This window comes from Asterias amurensis, chromosome 7, assembly GCF_032118995.1.
Source record: "Asterias amurensis chromosome 7, ASM3211899v1".
Lineage (NCBI taxonomy): Eukaryota > Metazoa > Echinodermata > Asteroidea > Forcipulatida > Asteriidae > Asterias > Asterias amurensis.
The window spans coordinates 11115797-11136972 of NC_092654.1; the positions used below are offsets into that span (position 1 = coordinate 11115797).

General features: G+C 38.5%; 1 protein-coding gene across 1 annotated transcript in view; it reads right to left on the reverse strand.

The window, feature by feature from the left end:
* The window catches only part of LOC139939799 (protein O-mannosyl-transferase TMTC2-like), a 62746-nt gene that overhangs the window by 20774 nt on the left and 20796 nt on the right, over nt 1-21176 (reverse strand). The window contains exon 2 of the mRNA XM_071935918.1: nt 8997-9603. Within this exon, the coding sequence (XP_071792019.1) occupies nt 8997-9603 (607 nt within the window). The remainder of the gene's footprint in view (nt 1-8996; nt 9604-21176) is intronic.

A 21176-nucleotide genomic window follows, 5' to 3' on the forward strand; every position in this document is an offset into this window, starting at 1 on the left:
CAGGCAAACAATAAATAAGAACCCAAGATAATTGTTAACTGCATGTGGTATCTCAACACAACAGTAATTTGGTGGCAGACTGTTCCATCCAAGGATAAAATGTGTTAACGGAATGCTGGGATTAAAGGCACTGGACGCTATTGGTAATTACTCAAAATTAATCGATAGCGTAAAAAATTACTTTGTAACGAGCAATCGAGACCTATTGATAGTATAAAACGATGTGAGAAATGGCTTCCTCTGAATAACATACATGTAGTTTTTGAGAAAGAAGTAATTACTCACGAAAATATTTGAATTGAATTTGAGACCTCAGCTGAGGTCTCTAATTCAAGCATCTGAAAGCACACAACTTGTGCGGCAACCTTGGGTTTTTTCTTCTTTATTCGCTTGCAACTTTGACATAGTTTGTTATTTTATGCTATGATGATATACATCCAGTGAGAAGGCTGGTCTTACAATTACAAAAGGTGTCCAGTGCCTTTAAACACTCAGGGGGGAAAAGGTTCTAATTTGATTAAAAGGACAAATTAAGAGCAATAACTTGAGTTCTTCAATAACACACTCAATATCAAGAAGTCCAGCGGATCAACCTTGGACATAACAAGGAACACATTTTCACAACAAAATTCCAGGTTATTACCAAATTATTATGAATATGAACAACAAAAAGATGATTGTTATTGTTCGCCTTGTTATTATTATTTATTTAGCCATCACAAACAAACTCACAAATTCATCACAAATTCCTGGTTAGAAACTATTAAAAATACACATATTTCAAGACAAAATTCCAGGTTATTACAAATTATTACAAATATGAACCTATAAGGTGATGGTTGTTATTGTTTGTGTTATTTCTATTTATTCAGCCATCACAAACACATTCACAAATTCCTGGTTAGAAATTATGAAAAAAATAGGGACTCAAAAGATGACGTCGTTTTTTATTGCTGTTATTATTATTAATTTAGGCATCACAAACAAGATCGCCAATAAAAAGTCTTTCTTGACTGCGGTTGGACTTGAGGCAACAAAAGCAAAGTACTTTATAATCTTTAGATCTGTTGCCACTGGGCACAATTTCATAGAGCTGCTTTAATCACTAAAAGGAGCTAAACACAAGAAAATTATGCTTACAAGAATAAGGTTACCAGCCAAACTGACATGTGTCAGGTACAATTTGGGTCTGGTATCCTACTCATTTCTGCTTGGCAAAAATGCTGTTTAGCAATATTTTCTGCCTAAGCATCTCTATGAAATTGGGCCCTTGGCAAAATTTTATAGAGCCGCAAATCAAAAGTTTACAGAACACCAGCGACAAGTGGTACATGTGGAATGCTATTTTGTTTGGTAACCTTTCTGGTAAGCATAATTCCTTATTGTGGTTAGCTACTTTTTGTAATGAAGCATCTTTATGAAGTTGGGTCGTGGCTGATGTAAGAACAAATAAAATAAATTAAAAAAAAAATATACAAATACCTATTTTTAAAAAGTTCCCCTGTTGTAACTTATTTGAGGGTCCTGAAACTGTTTATTTATTTAACTGACTGTTCAAAGACTGGATTGGAATTCATGGTGGCATATAGTGGTTTTCCTCCATGCTCTTTACACCTTCTTTTTGCTTACCCGTGGAGGCAAATTAACCCCCTCCCGAGGCTGTCCAGTAACCCCAAATCTGCACTGCACTGCTCTACAATCCCCCAGTTTAAAATACATCCCAAGTGTGTAGGCCGATTTGAAATCTTTCCTTTTAAAGTAATCACTAATTTTTTGTTCCTATTAATGCAATATAAAGTTCTGCTATTTCTAAATTATCATAATGTTCTCCTCAGGTAAACAATACAATCTTGGCAGTCGGGTTGGCTCAGTGGTTTCTCTTCATGCCTTTGACCTCTGTTGTTCGAGCCAGGACCTGAGCCTTGCATGTGGATTTAGTTTTTCAGTCCCTACCCGCCTGCATGGGTTATCCCTAAGGGTGTTTTCCTCCCACATCTAAAACTGAAATTTCTAAAATGTCTACATTGTCTTCTCTACAAAATAATGGTCTGACATTTCCATTAGGATGCTTTGCCAAGTATATCATTCAGATTCAGATTCAGTATTTTTTGGTTGCTAAAAATCAAACCCTTCCATTACTAGAAATTAAGCAGCAGAGGTCTCTGTCCTGGGAGAAAATCCCAGTCACCCGTTGCATGGGTGCAGGTGTTTACCCCTCAGCCCAGTGGGATATCTCAGTTTCTGGGTCACAAAGCACACTGCTCTCTGATCCACCTTTATTAATTTGAAATGAAACAAATTTGTGTAGCGGGTCTATCAATTTCCATTCTTCCTTTCTTCATGGATTTGGCTAAACCCCTCCAGGTTATGAAGTTTTGGGTTTAGCGCCACAATTTCATGAATTAAGGTAAATTCGAGGATGGTGTTTCTTTACAAGTTCAACACCGAGGAACGAACTCAAGAATTAGGGGTTGTGGCAACCAGCCACTGAGACCATAAACAGACTTATACTGCACGCTGTAAGAACACCGCGCTGTAAGAACATCGTCTAGGATCGGTGCCCCAAAGCTATTTCAAACAGCATCGGTTTTTCACAAAATATATAGAGGGAATTTAAGTTCTTTTATGCTGTTTCTGAAATAGAAGAGGAATCTTTCTTTCGTGTTTCTGCTGAAAAAAACTTCAAGGCTTAAATTAATTCTTACGGCAAAACTTTCCCAGCCCTATTTTGTCCACAAAAACATTCCTACTTTTGTGGACTGCCAATCCTTGATGAGCGTAAAGTACCATACACTGAGGGCCACCATCACATCAATTTCTGAACATCACTTGGGTTCGAGGTGAAAGCACTTTATGGAGAAGGACAAGTTTCTTTCCAAGTAAAAAATATGTTATTGTAACCGCAAATTCTTGGTTTAATTTCTTGAATTTGGTAGAAGTGAAATCTACGTCAACCTGCTAGTGTCAAAAAGCAGCTGAAACTAGTGTAGGACAGATTAAGGCAAAGGTGTCACAAGGAATTTGGTAACTACAGAGAATGCAGTCGATCCTAACACCCCAACAGGTAGTCAGCTTTCCTCTGACGTCCCCAGAACCAGTGGGGGAGTCCTGGTGGTGGCCAAGTAGAATTGATGGTGACAATCTAATCCATGAAAAGCAAATTGAGCATGAGACCGACCATAGCGGGGTGCCAGCCAAAACAAGGCCACAATCAGGACATCGCTCTGTTTTTCATGTGGCAAGGTCTATGGTCTACAAATTGCTGAGAGTAAAAAACATGAATAGGTACAGACATATTGTGCACTACACAAGCATGGAGAGAGGACAAAAACAAGTGCATACCATGTAACTGTGCACATATCCAGTAAGTGCATTGTGGGCAGATATATTTTGCAATACACACATGTAATGGGGCAGACCCAAACAAGGAGCAAGGAACAGGGGAGACATTTGGGGGAATTGTGCCTTTGAAGATACAAGCTTTGCCCTATTGAATTTGCCATTCATTGTCATGAGAAATATATTTGGCTACATGGGTCATCGCAGACTAGTCCTATGAACAAAATTAGGAAGAAAAACGAGCAACCGCAGCCATAAAAAAGTGAGAAAGCTGTTGTTATTCTACTACATGTGTACCTACATGTGTACATTTTTTTAAAGGACAAATCTGCAATGGCCTTATTATAGCACAGATATCTTTCTGGTGACATACTCTGTGTGCCAAATTCCATGCTCCATGATCAAAGGCACAATCTCGTTTTGTAACACAAGTCATCCTGTGTTGTACAAATTCAATAGAGCTGTGAGTTAGAATTTTAATAAGTACCACAGCCAACAACAGATCCACTGTTTTGAAGTTTGTTGGCTCAATCATAGAGGCTCAAAGCAGCCAGGATTTTACAATGTAAAAGTGTTTGAGAGGAATTGTACTGTATGAGGAATACTCCAGCACAAGTTTCAAATCCTACACGTAGGCCTACCAGTACATTGCAAATCCGGACTATTTAGTTTTTGACAAGTGTTTGTTTTGTGACCCCAAATTTTGTTTCCAACACAATTTGAAACACAAATTACCTGTATTTTTAATAAGGACACAATACAGAATTGTTTTAGATATTCATATTCCTAACCATGCATTAAAATGCTTAAAGTGACAAAGTTTTCACATTATATCTGGTTTTTAGTGTTGTACAAAGCTCCACCACCGATCTATCAAGTACCAATATTTACAGAGTTTTCGGGGACATAGCTTTGACAAAAGTCAGCTCATGACAAACAAAAATGACACGAAACTGAAGAATCATAGAACAAGCAGGTCGCAGCCATTTGACAAAAAAAATACAAATCCTTCAAAATAATCAATTGACAAAAACAGCATTCACTGAAGAAAAAAGAAAAAAATGAAAGAGAAAAAAAGGGGGAAAATATGAGAAGAGCCTAAGGGTAACCCACATTTGTGTATAACAAAAAGAGTGAACCAGACATGTTGTAATCAAATTTCAATACCTTGTCAAAATCATTTGACGAAAAGTGAACAGAGAGCAAAAAGTTGGGATGCAGGGTCAAAGTTCAGAGTTGACGCCAGATATTACACGTGTACATGAAATGTGTGAGGTATAGTAGTGAAGACTGATAATAACAAGTGACATAGTTCAGTGGCAATTCAAAAATTCTAAAATTCTAAAATTCTAAAATTCGACCTACTTGGTGGAAGGTACTGATCACATGATCAGAAACGCAGGCGATTCTGTGAGAGAATCAATATGGTGAATGCCAGCAGGTGGTTATAAAGATTAAATTTAAATTTTTTTGTTTAATTTCTGTTATAACATTACAACTAACAAATTTGGCAGAAAAAAAATTCCTTACAAATTGGCACAAACATTTCATTGATAGAAGTGACCTCCCCATTTGTGTCACAAATTTTCCCCACAATTTTTAAAGAATTAATGGCAAGCAAAATTTCTATCGCTTTACAAAATTAAAATAAAAACTTCAGCACAAAACCATTATGTTCTTTTTCTGTTTTAGGACATTCTAACGATTCGATGAGGGAAGTAACAATCAGGCATGCGACTTTGAAATTGCTAAAAACAAGCTAAAAACAAGGAAATAACCCAACATACACATGTACATAAACTTGTAGTGCTTATCAGTTTTCTGCATGACACTTAACTTGTAAGTCACTTTCCTTCATTTCCTTATAGAGGAATGGTAAGAATACAAAACATCACTGTTTAATTTTAGTCACAAACCTTACAGGTATGATGTTTATATTATAAATATTTTATCTGAAAACCTAAACAAAAATGCAACAGCTGATTTTATGTTACAACCAAAATTAAAGACAATGTGTTTACATGCTGAAAAAAAATTTTCATTTTTTTTCTTCACTATTTCTCCTGACACGCACACCAGATTAGACCCAAATTGCACAGGTTTGTTATTTCATGTACGATGGTTGATCCATCAAAACATGAACACTGTCTTTAACTGTTTTTATCAGCTCTACCAAACCTTGATAAAAACTTTAAAATTGTGACAAATGAAAAGTTTAAGAGCTGAACTTTATTTTGACGGAATGTCAATTTGACAACATACATCAGTAAAGTTTATATCACAACCAATTATATTTTAGTCCAAACAAGTATCAACTTCCCCCTGACGTAAATATCTAGAAAAGAGCAAAATAATTTGACACCTTTTTGCGGGTTGTGAGAAACATGACCCTTTTAATGTGCATTCAAACCCCGTAGTCAGAACAACAAATCAAACATTAATATATCACAGAGTGACATGTACGCCTCAGACTAGTAGCATCATGGCGAAGATGACGTGGTCTACGTGCAAAACAAGAAGACATAAATTTATTGTTGTCCTTTTGAGGGAGGGAGGGAAATATTTCCACAAAATTAGTTTTGATAGTTTGTCATCTTTGAGCATCTGGGGGGTACAATCCATTACCTGTTATTGTAAAATCTGACACTTTTAGTAGTAATGGATGGCATTGGCATTTTGAAAGATCCGTTAGTTATAAAAACCTTCTAAGAGTTAAAAATAGTACAATAAATCATACTCAACCTTTGTTTGCCCTAATCAGATGCTCAAATGAATGAATGACGTAAAAGGTTTTTTTTTTTCTTCCTGTGAACACGCACAGCATTATGAAGCAAGAAGTATTAGCAAAGAAATGTTTTATGGGATATTGTATTGGCCCAACTCACAAGACCAGGTGGCCACTTCAAGGTGAGGGCTACATTTAAAGGCAGTGGACACTATTGGTAATTACTCAAAATAATTATCAGCAAAAAACCTCACTTGGTAATGAGTAATGGGGAGAGGTTGATAGTATAAAACATTGTGAGAAGAGGCTCCCTCTGAAGTGACGTAGTTTTCAAGAAATTTCCACGAATTTGACTTCGAGACCTCAAGTTTAGAATTTGAGGTCTCGACCTCAAGTTTAGAATTTGAGGTCTCGAAATCAAGCATCTGAAAGCACACAACTTCCTGTGACAAGGGTGTTTTTTTCTTTCATAATTATCTCGCAACTCCTATTTTTACAGGTTTGTTATTTTATGCATTTGTTGAGATACACCAAGTGAGAAGACTGGTCTTTGACATTTACCAAAAGTGTCCATTGTCTTTAACCGATTTTGGGCTATCAACCAAAAACAACTGTCCCCGGGGACCTGTTGCCACCTACATGTACTCCTGGGGCTGAAACAGGGTTACCCTCTTCAAAGTCCATAAGGATGAAGGCATGGGTATCATGCACTAAACTGGTTGGTAGAGCAGAATGCACTACCATCCCAAATTGAAGTAGGATGCTTCATGGAGGTACATGTAGATGTACTGTAAGGAAAAGAATGACATTGGAATGGAAAAGTTTGTATACTTTTCTTTCTTGTCATCTCATAACAAATTTTGGTGTAAATTGGTTTTTAGTTCTTTTCTCTATAATTAGCATAATCCTAGAAGTCCAACAAAGCTTCACTGAGCCCGGGACAACAATCAGAAATAAATAAGTGCAGAAAAACAAGCTTGCTCACAGACCTTCTGTGAGTAAACCTATATGTACATGCAAGTGGGTTCCCCACCATTCTTTTTTCTCTCCCCCCCCAGCCATTGAATTTGTCATGCTCAGCAAATATGGAGAACTTGTCCGTCAGGCAATTTGTTAATATAGTCATAAAAAGACCCCCTCCCTTCCTGAAAAAAAAATCCAAACAGCCAAAATAAAATCCTTCCTTTGCAGCTGGTTCAGTCCTTGGCCCACTTTTTTCAAAGTTTTGTGGACAACTTTTGAAATCAATGATCAGTGAAGCGCCAACAACAACACCCGTTCTGCTCTGACTCAATCGCAGAAAGAAACGAACCTTTAGAGAAGCACTGTAAGCGACCAAAACACAAAAGGTGTCACAGATTTGTTGAGAGCACAAATAAACAGGGACGATCATACCTAAAGGCTTGACTACTAATAGACTCCATAATCCATCCTGCTGCTATGGGGGAGCCAAGGTCGTCAGATGTCAAACTCGGACACCATTCATTGGTGCACATGCAGGTTTTTTTTCCTCTGATAATAATGTTTAGATGACTTCTCCTCACAAAAGCACCCTGGTTTGCTTTTTAACACGGAAAGTATGTGTGCACAAAAATACAAAAGAAGTTCTGCATGCGGTTGTGGCTTGTGATGTGAATTGTCTAGACCCCGATAAACCGCAATCCATTTCACAAAAGTAGGACACCAGAATGCCATTAAAAAAATACTGACTACCCATATGCCTCTAAAAGAAAGCATGGGGTTTGCAGGAAAGATCTTGTGCTCTTGAAGATTTGCTGAGCTAGGAAGAAAATAGCTCTTTGGAAAAAAAGAGGTTTTAACCATAACACCTTAAAAGGTGTTTCTGAAAATTTCAAACAAGTTTTGGGTTTATTCAAACTCAGACCGAAGAACCTGCCTGTTAAAAAAAAATACTGAAGACCCCTGCTTCAAAAGAAAAACAGCTTTTGCAAGAAAGATCTTGGGATCTTGGATTTGCTCTGCTGAGAAGATAGAGCTTTTTGGAAATTATCCGAGGCAAGGTCTAGATGTCTTTCTGAAAATTTAAAACAAGTTTTTGGGGGTTTATTCAAACTCAGACCGAAGAACCTGCCTGTTAAAAAAAACAATACTGAAGACCCCTGCTTCAAAAGAAGGCACAGCTTTTGCAAGAAAGATATTGTGCTCTTGAAGATTTGCTAACTGGGAAGAAAGAGCTGTTTGTAAATTATGGCAGGCCAGGTCTAGATGTTTTGCTGAAATTTTTTAACAAGTTTGGGGGGCTATTTATTTAAAGTCAGACCGAAGAACCCAACAACAACAAACAACCAAATACCAGATTACTTGTTAACCAGATTCTGTGCCAAAAAAAACCTGTACTCTGATGACAAAAGCTTCAAAGCTGCTGCCCCAAAACCCTGGAACAATTTTACCTCAGAGTACTGCCACTAGCTCACTAGCAGCTTTCACAAAAACCTCTTTTTTAAAGTACTGTCATACTTTCTCTGGTCAGCTAGAGCGCTATGAAAATGCTCTGTACTATCAAACTGAAGTTTTTGTTATCTTGAATATTTGCTCGGCCATGGGACAGAGTAACTTGGAAATCATGGAGGTATGGTCTCAATTAAATGGCTCTGCTTAACGCCAGCGCTGCTTACCGCAAGCAAAGAATCAGTGTTTACAGAAGCAGAAAATTCTGCACTTACGTCAAGCGTATTTTACAGGCTAACTGGAAAATGTTGTGTTCACCAGAACTTTGGCACTTGCAAAGTAAATGGAGAACCATAGTCATAAGTCATAACGGTAAGCAGAGCCATTAAATTGGGCCCTGGGTGTTTTGCTGAAAAATTAATCAAGGTTCGGGCGTTACTCAAACTTAAACCATCTTAATGTCAATGCACCAAACACAATCTTACTAACCAATGCTCAATGCTACAACAGCTATCAAACTCACCTTTGAAAGTATTTTTAATGACAACAGGTCTCTCAGCCGTGTTTTATGCTGGATGAAGATATCGTATGCAATGTTAACCGCCAAGACGGTCATTCCGTGTTCTTTAGTCAGCATACTCATCGTCGCAAACAGGTCGCTCAGAATTAAGTAACCCCACCTCTTCCATAACTGCGCATCATCACTTTTAGAATAACTTGCGTCTCGTAGGTTGCAGTAGTTGATGTAGCTAAGAAAAGACAGTAAGAAGAAAAGACACGCACCAACGTCCGCCCTCCCGACGATCCCGGCTACCGCTTCGGTGTGAATCGGATGCGCGGCAAACAGAACCCCAGCTAAACACGCCGGTAACGTTCGACGCAAAACGACAGTCCGAGCTGTGTAGGTGAAGAGAGCTGTGACGATGACGTGAATGAGGACATTGCCAAGATGATAACCAAAGGGATCGAGTTGACCGAGGAGGTGGTTGAGACGATAAGAGAGAACACAGAGAGGACGATAAGATTTATGGCTGCCGCTGTGGATGAGCGGGGTGCCCCAGAAGTCATTGGAGAAGATGTTCGAGATGGGGGTTTCTTGGAGCAGGTCTTGATTCTTGAGGATTGCACGTCTGTCAAAAGAGAAAATAAGAAACCATCAATCATTTGAAACTTTAGGGATGAGATTTGGCAAAATTAAAAAACTTGTAAACAAGTGAACAAATTCCCATGCCTGATACTCCACACAAGTCCACTGGTAATTGCCTTGTTGGTGCCCCTGAAATGCTCAAATTTACAATTTCCTGATAGGGTGCCCTTTACCATAGAGGAAGGACAGCCTTTACCAAGGAAAAAATGCCTTGGTGCCCTTGCCCTTTCAAAAACAAAGCATACAGGCCTGAATTTCCCTTGTAAAGCAGCGCAAAATTCCACACAAAATGTATCAGTTGCAACTCAAAAATCAGGATTTGCTACTGATCTTAGCATTCAGTGTGCACAAAATAAGTCTAAATTTCTTGATATGTAGACCAACGAGAACTTTGTTTCAACTAATGCGCCATTTGGGGTTTTTCTTTAGTAAAATAAAAAATATCTTCAAAACTATTACTTTAGCTGACCATGGGATTTCAGGGCAGTTTATGGGTTGAAAATTTAGTCCAGATGTTGGGGACAATTGATTTAGACTGGCGGACATTAATCTTGTTATAATCACATAACATGACATGAGTTATTTACAGTTCTTCCTTGGTTTTTCAATGTTTCTTTTGTGGCGTCCCAATGTATCATGGGAATTTCAGGTCTACTGAGGTTTTGAGTTCAGTCGTGTAAGAGTTCAAGCACCTGGAGCAAGTTTCTCAGGGCCTTTTAATAGTTCACCACTTTGGATTGTAAATGTCTTGTCATCCACCACAATCTGCATTGGCTACCCTGGTTTTTAGAAATCACTTCATGGTCCAGCCCCTCCCTACCCTACCGTTAAATAGAAAACATCTCAGCACAGGCATGTCACCAGGGCCCCAATTTCATAGCACTGCGGAAAATTTTCAGGCTTACGTATTGTAAGCCTGAAACGTAATTCACCATGATTTCTCAAGTAAGCAGAAAATTTCTAGGGGCGCATGCAAATCACCATGGATTTGCAATGTTACACGACTCGTGTGCTTATGGGCTAGCAGGCATTTTACCTGTGCTTACGATAAACAGCTTTAACAAATTTTGCAAACAGATGCTCTGTAAGCACAAATCGGCTGCTTACACAGTTTATGAAATTAGGCCTGGTCTGAGGTCTTGATCGGGCAGCATATCCACCACCCCCCCCCCAACACCCACTTGCCTGGCCAATTGAGGTGATATGGCAATTCTACTGTTGCCACTGCAACCTCTGGAATTCTTTACATGATTATCTTAGAGCATGTTAGAGACACACATGACATTTCCCCCTTCCAACATGTTTTTACAGATTGGCCTATGAAGAACACTTGTGAGAATTTTCTTTAATTGACCACAACCGGTGCCTTTGAATGTATAAAGTGTGCCATACAAATGCTGTATTATTACAATGTTTTGATTGGCTACCCTAGCCCCAGGTCCTTTTGGCAGATTTGGCTTAGTCTGAGTTAGGCACCATCGTTAATTTAGGAAAAATATATACAGGGCTTCTAACACGTCAGATTATAAGGTCAGACAGAGCAGAAGCTTAATGTCACTACACATGTTTGGTCATTGTCAAAGACCAGTATTCTCACTTGGTGTATCCCAACATTTGCATTAAATAATAAACCTGTGAAAAATTGGGCTCAATTTCTCATCAAATTTGCAAGAGAATAATAAAAGAAAAACACCCTTGTTGCATTACTTTGTGTGCTTTCATATGGGTAATAACTGAGGTCTAACTAGAGTGAGAAACTATTCTCTTTCTCAAATTAAAACTGTGTTGCTTCGAGGGAGCATGTCTCACAATGTTTTATACTATCAACAGCTCTCCATTGCCTGTTACCAAGTAAGTTTTTAAGCCAACAATTACTTTTGAGTTTTTATCAATAGTGTCCAGTGTTTTAAGAATGGCTACCTACATGTAGGATGATAAAACATGACGAACACAGACACGCAACTGTAGTTTGTCAAAAATGTCAGAGATAGCATACTGATGCTCTTCCTATCTCTCACAACACTAAGTGCTGTCCTCACGTGCCAGCAGTCTCCAGTGAGAGCAGTAGTCTCATGAGAGTATAGACACTACATCAGACAGCAGAAGTATCGTGAGAGTCGCGGGAGAGCTGTTATAACATCACTAACAAGGGAGGAACTGCCCACAAGCCCACAGGTCTAGGCACAGTCAGACTTCGTACTGTGTTTTTCAATTTTCAAGTCACATGTGAGAAACCAAAACCTTGGAAATCAGTGGCAAAGGAGCAAGCCTATATTAACGTTGGAATTTTGCTTTTGCAAAGTGGTCTGCTGGCCAAATGCTAGTTTACTACACACCCAAAGTGGTCGGACTTGCTATAGCTCAGCTGAAAAGCTGTCTGTTAGAAATATTAAGGACCAGTGAAAACATTGATGGACTACTACAAATGCCAAGCTACATGTACTCCCCCCACCAGTAAAGGGCAAACCCTGTTCGGCCTTCTCAAACCTTGCACTTTACCAAACTACTTATGCCTTGTTGAGCTTTGAAGTCTTGTTCTTTTTACAGAGTTGTCTAATCCCAAACACCCAAGGGTAATTTCCTAGTGAAACCACCTGTGAGAGGTACCAATTTCACTGCCTCAATCTTGGCATTAAAAAGAAACAGTAGCACAATAACAAGAAAACAGTGTTTCTTAACTAGCGCCCACTCCATCCCCCTAAATTGAGCAATTTCGGAAAGAAGAGATTGCTACCCTTGCATTCAACACCATGGTGCAACACCGGCGGTCTTCTTTCCTCGTCAAATTGGGTAATTTTCAACTTATTCACACCCTGAATCTCTTGTCCTTTTTCTCCTCGGCCAAAAGGCAATTTATTTATTCCACTCCAGGCACTCACAGGACACATCTATTATCCCTGTCCTTTGTTTACATCACAGTCAGGGTTTTTTTTTCATGCGGTAGTTGTGAGATTCCTTTTCCGTTCACCAAAACACAAAAGGGTCCGAGTTTGTTTTTTCGGGGGGACGATTCTCTGTAGTTGTCAGTCCAAGGCACAGCGTCTTTGTGTTTAATTCTTTCATCCTCTTTTCATGACCGACCCCTGGTTCACTCTTTTAATGCCCAACTGGTTTCCTCTCTTTAGCCATTAAACAGCTTTCTAAATAATCCTATTATTGTCTATTTGGGGTAACCCTCTGAAGAAGACATGGATGGAAAGTGGGAGGGGGGAGGGGGGTGATGAGTTGGAAGGAAGAAATCTGTGACGTGGGAAATTGTTTGTTGGCTTGCAAACAGATCAAGATAAATAAGATCAATTCGCAGTGAGTCTGTTGTTGTTATAAGTCCATTAGTGTTGGTCTAGATTACTTTTGTTAGCTGATAATGGAGTCTTAACTACGTTCAGTTCAGCCTAGTCTTGGTCTCAGACATTGGTATTTACATCGTGCCAGACATCTTGAAATATCTAATGGACCATTCAATAGCTTGTAAAGTCTAGTACTTCAATGGTCCGCAGCGACCTCAACCAATAGGGCCCAATTTCATATAGCTGTTTAAGCAGCAATAATTACGCTTTAACAATAATGTGCTCAACAAAATGAGCAGAACCCCTGTCACAGAACGGTACATGTGGAATGGCATTCTGGCTGGTAACATTTCTTTGGTAAGCATACTTTCGTTGTGCTTAGCTACATTTTGTGCTCAAGCAACTCCATGAAACTGGGTGCAGTCCACTTTTCCAACAAGTTCGAACACACTTTCAAAATTTAATTTACTTGTTCTTTGTTATCTCATGTCTACATCCAACCAAAGTCCGGCATGTGACTCAAATTAGAACTAAATAAAAAGTTCACAAAAAGTTTAGATTTTAAACATACTAACTTCCATTCCAGTGAAGTTTCCAAACTTCCTAACCCTGTAGTTAAAATTATAGGTATTTCTGTTCATTATTAGAAAATCAATATAGGCCTAAAGATGTCTAGTTACCAAGTTATATTATCTAGTTAAATTGCATAAGAAGGGCTCAAAATTTACACTGGACCTCGGGCAATGTCAGTGATTTACAGTAGAGTAAACCCATGACCAGACAAGTCCTGTTGTCTTATTCTGTTTGCCAATTGAATAATACATTTGTTTGTTAGACTGCATCCTTTCATTAGTTCAACTCGAAGTCATTCGTAGTTAAGCTCATACGATACTTACAAGTAATAATGAAAAAAGTACAATCAATCTTCTTGAACTGTGCAGAAAGTCTTTCTCATTGGGATTCTGGTATTGTAAAGAAACTTCAGGTCCAGTAAACATTTTGAGCTACAAAACAAGCCCTGCGGTCTTGTTGACTTTGCCCCCAAATTTGAGTCCTAGAATGTTTGCTTTACCCAACCCCAATAGGAAATACTAATTCTAATTACATTTATATTCTTATAACTGTACAAATAATGCATTAATTATTTTTTTTTCCAGAAACTAAATGTGTTGTCTGCAGAAAAATATTTTAGGGAGTGTCAACCCAGGGTAACAGTTAAAGCCATTATACACTTTTGGTACAGAAAAAGAAAAAAAAAAGTTCACAGACTTACAAATAATTTACAGGGTTTACAGAAGGTAATGGTGAAAGACTTCTCTTGAAATATTGTTCCACGAAATGCTTTACTTTTTGAGAAAACATTAAACAATATCAATTCTCGATAGCGAGAATTACGCATTTATTTTAAACACATGTCATGACACAGCGAAACGTGTGGAAACAAGAGTGGGGTCTCCCGTTATTTTCTCCCGACTCCGATGACCGATTGAGCCTAAATTTTCACAGGTTCGTTATTTTATATATAAGTTGTGATACACAAAGTGTTGGACTTGGACAATACTGTTTACCGAAAGTGTATAATGGCTTTAAAAGAGAACCAGCAAATGAAGTTTGAGTAATTTGTGTTTCCTTCTACTGCATTTTTATGAATAAAAGAAATCCTATTATATAAATATCCAGAGTTGAAGTGTCCTACAATATTCACTTTAAATGGAATTTCAATTGATTCATGACTTAGGCCTATTATGACTAGAAATTCCTTAAAATTTATAACACAAAAGCTCATGAAAAATTGTCCCCCAACTCAAATCCATATCGGCTTCCATCTACAGAATAATCCATGCACCCGAGAAACCTTTCACAGTTTGCCCACTTAGAATATTACAAGCCACAAGCCATCCCTCATTAAAATGTCCGGCCCACTTTTCCCAGGGAGAGAAAAAAAAATTATAATCTTATTCCGCACGGTTCCCTTGTTCTGAAAAGGCCTCCCTTTTTTTTCCCGACGGCTGAATCGCTGAATCACACAAAACACCCAGAAGGCAATGGATTAAAGATGCAGTAGAGGCAAAGAGTGTCATGACCCTCAGATGCCTTAATACATGAGTGCTTCCATTACAGCGTTAGGTGCTTCAACTAAGAGCTGACCAGCGATAGAAATGAAACCTTACAGCGCCATGGCGGCCGTATTTTAACACTATTTTTTCGGAAGGCAATTTTGTTTTTCTTTCTATTTGGCAAGCAACCTTTTACCAAACACCTTATAACTCTTCTGAATTTTTGTTGTAAATATAGTTAATTAAATCTAGTTTTAAACTTAAAACAAAAAATACCACATTCGAAATGTGGATATTTTTATGAAGATATCTCTTGTTAAAACAAAATTTTTGTTATAAATACACCTAAAGAAAAAACACAACAACCGAAATGCGAACAATATTACAAATTGTTAGGCATCAATTGAACATTTTTATGCTCTCTAAAATGTGGATGAGATCTACAGCACAAGGGTGGCTATTTTAAGCTGATGGATCGCCTGGCCTGTAGGCCTGAATTATTTAAATCCACCATTTGCCAGCATTTTAATCAGACCGAGGTGTAGAAGTATCTTGGATAGGCCAGCCAGCCATGGGTAGGGTGGTTGGCCATCACAGCCTCCTGCAACAACAGAAATTCACACAGGACCACAACAAAATGGTGCGAACAAGGTATTTTTTCCACCAACCTGTTTGCCAAACCACTACCTCCATGGCCCAACCTAGGACCTGCATGCTTGAATTCCCTATCTTGGATAGGCCAGCTGACTGCATGTATATCATGTATATAGAAAGGGTGGTTGGTCAGCTTCCATGTGCGACAACAAATTCAAACAATCGGCCACAGAAATGGTATGAACAAGTTTTTTTTTTTTTTCACCAATCTGCTTGCCCAACCGAGCTGCAAAGTGCTTGAATTCCCTACCAGTATCAGGGATATAGGCCAGCTGACTATGGGGGTAGGGTGGTTTGTCAGCCTTCCATGTGGGACAACAAAAATTCACACATGCGGCCACAGAAATGGTGCAAACAAGGTCTTTTTCCACCAACCTGTTTGCCAACCTACAGTATATTGGAGCTCTGTAAAATGACTGAATTCCAGCTAGCATCGCCATGTACAGGTGTTTCAACTGAAGCTAGGTGAAGACAGTTTGAGGTTTACCAAAGCTAAATTTATACATCAGCAATATCTAGGTCTCTTAAAACCTGTATTAGATAGCGTGATTAATAATTGCATCTAATTCTAAACATAACCCGCTCATAAAAGCACAATTGAGTCTGGTGCCATCCAAGGTAAAAGCTGTAAAAATGTCAATCTGTTAATTCCAAGTTGTTGACTTGGTTGTTAGATCTGTTGAAAAGTTGCAATGGATACCTGCATTTATATTCAAACAGAAACCCGCACCCCTGGGCAACAATGACACTTTTAAACATTGAACCTTGGGATGGGGGAAGGAATGGGGCGGTGGCTTGGGGGTGTAAATATGCTAGCACTTTAAGAAAGAACTCTCTAATTTAGGGACTGGAAGAATGGTAGACATCAAATTTACATCCTTTAAATCAAAAGTGAGGAGCGGGAATTCAGAAAAGGGACATGAGGAATTGACTGCCTGTATTCAACCATTCTTTCAACACAGATAAACATTCAAATTGGTGAAACACATACAAAATATTTTCAATTTCTTTTATCACAAATAAGCCTGTCAATTTTTTTCTTTTTTTACCCAGATGTGTGTTAGCACGTATACTCAGTTCTTTCCCGAGTCCTGTGAAAAATATCACAGGATTCAAACCCAAGACCCTTGCAATTCTAGAGTAGTGTCTTACTAACTAGACTACCGAGATTGCCTGGTAGCTACAGGCAGTTCGTATCCAGTTCGAAACCTATAAACATTCAATTACAAACAGGCAAAATAGATAAAAAACTTGCGACACATCGTTTTTAATTTCCGACTTGCTGGATAGACTCTGAACCCAATTCACTGAATTTTCGCTACCAACATGAATGACCTTAATGTGTCACCAATTCGAAGTGGGTTTGCACAGACAACTTAACCAAGCACTGGTTTACATAACAGTGTAAATATTCAAGGCACCTACATGGCATTTGCTTCCTCGTTATTGGTTCTCTTTTTGTTTGCCTTCAGTCTGCTCTCATAATTACTGAGAAGAGCAGTCCTCCAAACCAAACATCAAATAATAGGCTAAAAAGTGAAATTAAAACACCACTGCAGGATTGGATCTATGGGTTGTTGTTTTGTTGTCACATGTTCAACAAAATAGATGCTGTGTCACTGTCAAAAGTCAATTTCCTACCAGACAAAACCAAACCACCAAAACATTATGCAGAGTGCTCTTTCTCCCATTGCTCCGACTCTAATAAAGGCACTGTACACTTTTGGTAATTGACAAAGACCAGTAATCTCACTTGGTGTACTCAACATGCATATAATAACATATCCGTGACCATTTTGGCTCAACTGGTCATCAAGGTTGCAAGAAAATAATGGGAAAAAACACCCTTTTCTTTGTGTTCTTTCTGATCATATGCCTGCTAACTGCTTCATGCATTCAATTGTTCTCATAATTCAAGCATTTTAGTGACGACTTACCCTTTTCTCAAAACTACAATACTTCAGACAGAGTTGTTTCTTACAATGTGTTTTACTATCAACAGCTCTCTATTGCTCCTTACCCAGTAAGTTTTTATGCTACTATCTATTTTGAGTAATTACCCAAACATGTCCAGTGCCCTTAATAACCCATCATTCATTTCACCATTATGTATCAAGGCCTTCTGCTCAATTGTTTATCGATGACAAAATAGAGATATTAAGCAGACATGCATCTTGCAACATTAGCTAGTCCTTACCCTCATTGTGGACTGTGACGACCAAACTATGTCCAAATAGAGCACGAAAAAAGCAGCAGGCTTATCGCAATCTGCCATTTCATTGTTTCCAATCTGTACCCACAAAGAGCTTTTATCCGGGAAAATTCCATCACATAAAGATGTTCTGTCACGTAGTCTCTCCAATTCAATGAAAAAGTCTCACCAAAGAAAATCTGAAATGTGTGTTCTTTTCACTTTTCAAGGATGTCAGACTTTCTTAATGGCTCCAGACCCATTTTCGAGTCACACACTCACAATAAATAGTTATCAGTAGTTATCAATTCAACATAAAACATGATGAAAAGCAGTTGCCATTACAAGCAGTTTTGAGTTAATGCAGTTTCTTGTTCGATACCCCCCCCCCCTCCAAACTTCATCTGTTTTGAATTAGTTTGAAATCTGTCTGGAGTTCATGCAAATCATAACTCATGGGAGTTGTGCCGCTGATTTGTGTATTTGTCTAAATGTCTACCCTAATATCATATAGAATGGAGTGCCAGCAACAATACTGGTATCATTATTCATAAAACACACAAAATAGCTCAAAACTGAAACATGTTGTTTAGCAGTGATAGATTTAGTGACTAGTTTCTTCACATCCTAGAATTTGAAGAGCAACCATTCTACTACAAAGCATAGCTCAATTTTTTATAAAGCTGCTCACCAATAAACCAAATGTCTGCGCTTACTTTAGATGAAAAGTGTGCCACTAACCAAGAAGACGCCATGTGAAGGGTCTGGCTTGTATTTTTTGTAGAACGATTTACACTAGGCTACTAAAAATTAAGCCGAGCGGTGGAATTGCCTTGCCTCCTCGAAAAAAGAAAGAAAAAAATTCTTGTTTGTATATTCTTGCGGATCTTATCTTATAGTTGGATCGTCCTGTTAGAGAGTCGCATTTACAGGTTAAGTTTTGGGGTTTATTTGCGTTACCTCCCTTCATTCATATAGATAGCCTGTTAAAACTAAGCAACAAAGACATCACAAGTCCTTTGTCACACCGTTTGTTTGACATCGCGATTTTGGGCTCGGAGAGCGTTTCAAGGAAAATACATTTTACCCTGATTTACCAAGAGAAAAGGGACTCGGAGTATTTTTTTCTTTTTCTTGGGGACTCCATCTATTGGAAAATAAAAATGAAAAATCAGATAATATTTCAGAACATCCCATCCATTCCATTCATAGAAACGCTCTTTAAGCAAATCATTGATCCAGTTAATCAAAACAAGCTCGCTCTTTAAGCAAACCATTGATCCAGTTAATCAAAACAAGCTCCCGAACATGGCAATGACAAACTTGACAACAAACAGGGGCCGGTTTCTTGACATTGTCAGACTCTTGTACAGGCCACAAACCCACAAGAGAATCTGTACCAACCCACTGACTAACCCACCTGGATCCGATCATTCAATTCAAAAGTCTAGATTCAACACCTCAAGAGCCCTGTTCATACTGACAGCAATTTAACAGGGGTCCCTTGTTTAATTTGAGCGTGGACAGTCCAAGTTCTCAAGTGAAATCTTCTCAAGATTGCCGCCCTTTATGGACAGTATAAACATTGATAAATCCATTCACATGAGGTGCAATTTCTCAACCATGCTCAAATTAAGCGAGGGAACCTTGCTAAGCTGTTGTTGTGTGAAAAGGGCTCTGCTCAAAGTTCTAGATAAACAACAAATATCATGAATGGTTTCAAAAAGACCTACGGCTCCATAATCTGAAGGGGAAAAATGGGTAAAAATATGACCAAGGTACAGAATAAATCATGTTATTCCGCATGAACTACTTTCAAAATGCTTTGAACTTTTGGTTCTCAAATGGATCATAGATCAGTGACCCAAACTGAAAAATTATACCCTTTAGAAAACTCATCTACATACACGTATATGTTTTTTCTGCAATTTGTCTTAAAAAACTACTATAAGTTAAGCTGAGTGGAATTTTAACCTGTGACCTCAACATTAATTCTATCTAGCTCTATAATAACGTTAGCAGTCTCCCTATTTTGTCAATATCTTTGTTCGGTGGGGGGGGGGGGGGGGGGGGTGCCAGTCAGAAGTCATTCAACCTGTAACTGCTGTACAGCCAGGGATCACACCGGAAACATATAACCCTATATTATATACAAAACATTTTTTTAAAAAGGTCGGTTCGGAGTTGCTGGTAAACAAGTACATTTCTTTCAAGTTGCTTTAGTTCTTGGAAAACACTTTTGACAAAACAAAGGAAACTTTAATTTGTACATTAAGCACATTCCCACCCAAACCTCATTAAGGATATATGTTACCCATTCAATCTTCATCATTCCAATCCCCAGACTCAGCTGACCATGACATTTCCTTGATTGCCAGTTTACGCCAAACTCTGGGGATTTCACCTCAATTTCGGCAGGGTTCACCTCTGACCCCGACCATAGCCCCAATCTTGATATTTGATAAAAGCCTTGTTTTCTAAACACAAGACGCCATAAATCATCAGATGATTCAGGCATCCCACGTGTACTGCACGTAGAAAACTGAAAGATCTTATTCTGGTGTTAAGGGCTCAAAAATGAAATCCGATCATAACCAGCTTTTATCTGATCCCCTTTGTCATTCATATTTAATACATCAATTTCATCTTTGTCTGGAATTGGGAGTTTGAGGTAGCATTGGGAGTTGAGAAAGCACTGAACACCTTTTGTTCATGAAGTAGCTTTTAGTAACTTCCATGTTTTCCATTCACCGCAAATGTTTTCAAAAAAATTTGTTAATTTCTTTGAACCAAAGCAGGGTTTGGCCTTAACATTTTTATTGACTGGCCAGCAGGACCAGCTTGTCATTTCACTGGTTTGTCAGTTTTTTTATTGGTCCAAAATGAAATATTGAAGCATTACAAACTGAACTACTACTCTAGTCAGTCGGACCATGGAGGTACAATTAAGCCCTGTTCGCGTTGGACTTAATTTAATAGGTGTTAAATTTGCATCGGAGATAAAGAATATTAATTTATTTTAATTTTTTTACCCATACATCGATGTGTGTTAGCACTGTATACTCAGTACTTTCCCGAGTCCTGTGAAAAAATATCACAGGCATGTTACTCGGGTGGGACTTAATTTGGCTAAACTAACCGAGCCAATGAGTAACTTTTACCCATTTTAAGTCCTATGCGAACAGCCCAGGAAGTTTTCCTCCCAGGTAACTTACCCGACCCGAATGGGTAGTTTAACCTAGTCAAAGGTACCCAGGAAGATTGACCAGGTCAGTTTAACCGAGCCAGAAAGTCCAATGCGGACGCGACGACTCGGTTAAATCTCCAATCTGTCCGTGGCCCGAAGAAGCTGACATGTTTTGTCATG